This window comes from Alosa alosa, chromosome 4 (assembly GCF_017589495.1).
Source record: "Alosa alosa isolate M-15738 ecotype Scorff River chromosome 4, AALO_Geno_1.1, whole genome shotgun sequence".
In the NCBI taxonomy this organism is placed as follows: domain Eukaryota; kingdom Metazoa; phylum Chordata; class Actinopteri; order Clupeiformes; family Clupeidae; genus Alosa; species Alosa alosa.
The window spans coordinates 3,624,998-3,627,497 of record NC_063192.1 but is presented as its reverse complement, the minus strand read 5'-3'; the positions used below and the strand labels follow the sequence as shown (position 1 = coordinate 3,627,497).

The following is a 2,500-nucleotide window of genomic DNA, read 5'->3' as shown; positions in this document are numbered from 1 at the left end:
ATGATTTCAATCCGTGTTATTTGCTATTGTGGAACTATTTTTTCAGATACCTCACAACCGTGTATAAACTTCCACTCAATATTTGAGTCTGAAGTATAGACAGTAAAAGAAGGTCTCGCGGAAAGACTACAACCAAACGTAAACAGACCCCCTTTCCGTTTCCAATAGTGCAGTAATATTAACGAGCAATGAGTCTTCCAACAGAAATCAATGGGATTTTACAAAATGCCAAATAAAACACGACAGAAATTGTATTTCACTGCGCTACTTGTTTTGGAACATCAACGAACATCACTAACCACTCGGTGAGTTGCACGCTTTTGAAAACGAACGTTAAGGGTTGTTTTAAGGACATGTTTGTGCATGCCCATAGCCAGCCACTCTGAAACAGTGAAAGGCGATTCACAACGAGTCAGAAAGTCAAGACAGGACCCATCATCAAAATTTCAGTGTCCACCACTCTACTGTAGTTCATCCAAAGCAAACCAGAAAAGGGACTCAGTGCTAAATACAGGAATTATCCTTTCACTATACATATGCGTGTGCGGGTGTGTGTTTGTCTGTCTGTCAAGTCTGGAGTTTGTGTGATTCTTTGTGCTGGAGCCATTGTCCGGTCTGTACCATGGGTCTTTGGAAGGGATTGATAAGCATGACACAACTTTCCATCTCAGCTGTGTACAGTTATAAGCACCATATAAACATTCTGACCGGTCATCTGTAAACAGCTATAACAGTTATAAACACACACACCTACAGAGCATGCTTCTCTGTGTCTGAATGTTCATATGCTGCTTATACATGCTTATTAGGGGATCACAGCTCTAGTGTAAGACTAGAGAAGGGCTTACACACGTGCACGAACACACACACGCACACACACACTCCTGACTGACCATGGGGGCAAGGGGCGGGACAAACCACCAGTTGAGCCAATCAGAGGAGGGGGAGGGGTTGTCAGTCTGAGCTCGTCTTACCGACATGGCCCTGGGTGAACCCTGGCACTGCCGCTCCACGGAGCGACTTAACGCTCTGCTTTCCACACGCTGGGCCATTACGCTGCCCATCTGAGGAAACACACACACACACACACACACACACACACACACGGGTGCCGGTGCAAACACACACACACACACACACACATACACACACAGCTGCTGAGCCACAAAGCAAAGCTTATTTTCTCAGAAGACACGAACACAAAACCATTTACAGATCCACTCTGTAACACAAACATCACACACACACACACACACACACACACACACACACACACACACACACACACACACACACAGACACAGATACACACACACACACACACACACAGATCCAGATACACACACACACACACACTCATGCAGCCATCATCTACTGTGGCATTTCATAAACACACAACCACACTCTCACACAAACAAACACAACACACATCTCATGTCTGAACAACAATGCACCTCACTGGATACCCCACACACCATACAGAGAACCCCCCCTCCCCCAAAATAACAACAACAACAACAACAACAAATCAGCAACAAAACTACAACACATACACGAAAACAGAGCACAGCCCTGCACACACACACACACACACACACACACACACACACACACACACACACACACCCCGCACACACACACACAGACACACACACACACACACATACACAGACACAAACACAAACTGTACACACACGCACATTGCGCAGAGCTCTAGAGTGGAAACTGAACTGCTTTAAAATAAAGATGATCAAAGAAACATAACAGAAACAAAATTATTACAAATCACCATGGAAACAAAAGGAAACAAGAGCAAATGTGTTTTAGATTCTAATTTCCAGTCCATTACCACTCTCTTGCTTTCTGTGTGTCTTTGGCTCTAAGACACACACACACACACACACACACACACACACACAAATCAATGACAGAGAGACAGACAGATAAACATACTTAAACATACTAGAAGACAGACAGACAGACAGACGCATATGCACAAATACAGAAACACAAGGACACACACACACACACACACACACACTAGAGAGAAGTTAGTGATAGACAGCAGTGAGTGTTAAATGCTGAGTGACAGTGGTGAGTGAAGCTGAAGTGTCCATTAAGGACAGAAAGACAGCACACACACACACACACTAGAGAGAAGTTAGTGATAGACAGCAGTGAGTGTTAAATGCTGAGTGACAGTGGTGAGTGAAGCTGTCCATTAAGGACAGAAAGACAGCACACACACACACACACACACACACACACACACACACACACACACACGTATACACATATACACACAAGGACATACATATAGACCTAGGTGGAAAGCTGTTCTGACAGCAGAGGGTGTGCCTTGAAAATAACACTGTGTATTTTCATGTGTGTGTTTTCATGTGTGTGTGTGTGTGTTCTATCACACCCCCTGACACTTACAGAGACAACAGCTGGAACCTGACATCTTATTGGGTAAATGAGAGGGGTGGAGAGATGGAGA

The 2,500-nt window shown here is 44.4% G+C and overlaps 1 protein-coding gene across 2 annotated transcripts in view; it reads right to left on the bottom strand.

Moving 5' to 3' along the window:
• The window catches only part of LOC125293788 (kazrin-A-like), a 208,759-nt gene that overhangs the window by 7,339 nt on the left and 198,920 nt on the right, over nt 1-2,500 (bottom strand). Inside the window, exon 8 of one of the 2 annotated variants that reach the window (XM_048241911.1) lies at nt 894-1,064. The exons of the other annotated variant lie outside the window; for it this stretch is intronic. Within the exon in view, the coding sequence (XP_048097868.1) occupies nt 894-1,064 (171 nt within the window). The remainder of the gene's footprint in view (nt 1-893; nt 1,065-2,500) is intronic. 2 annotated transcript variants of the gene reach the window in all.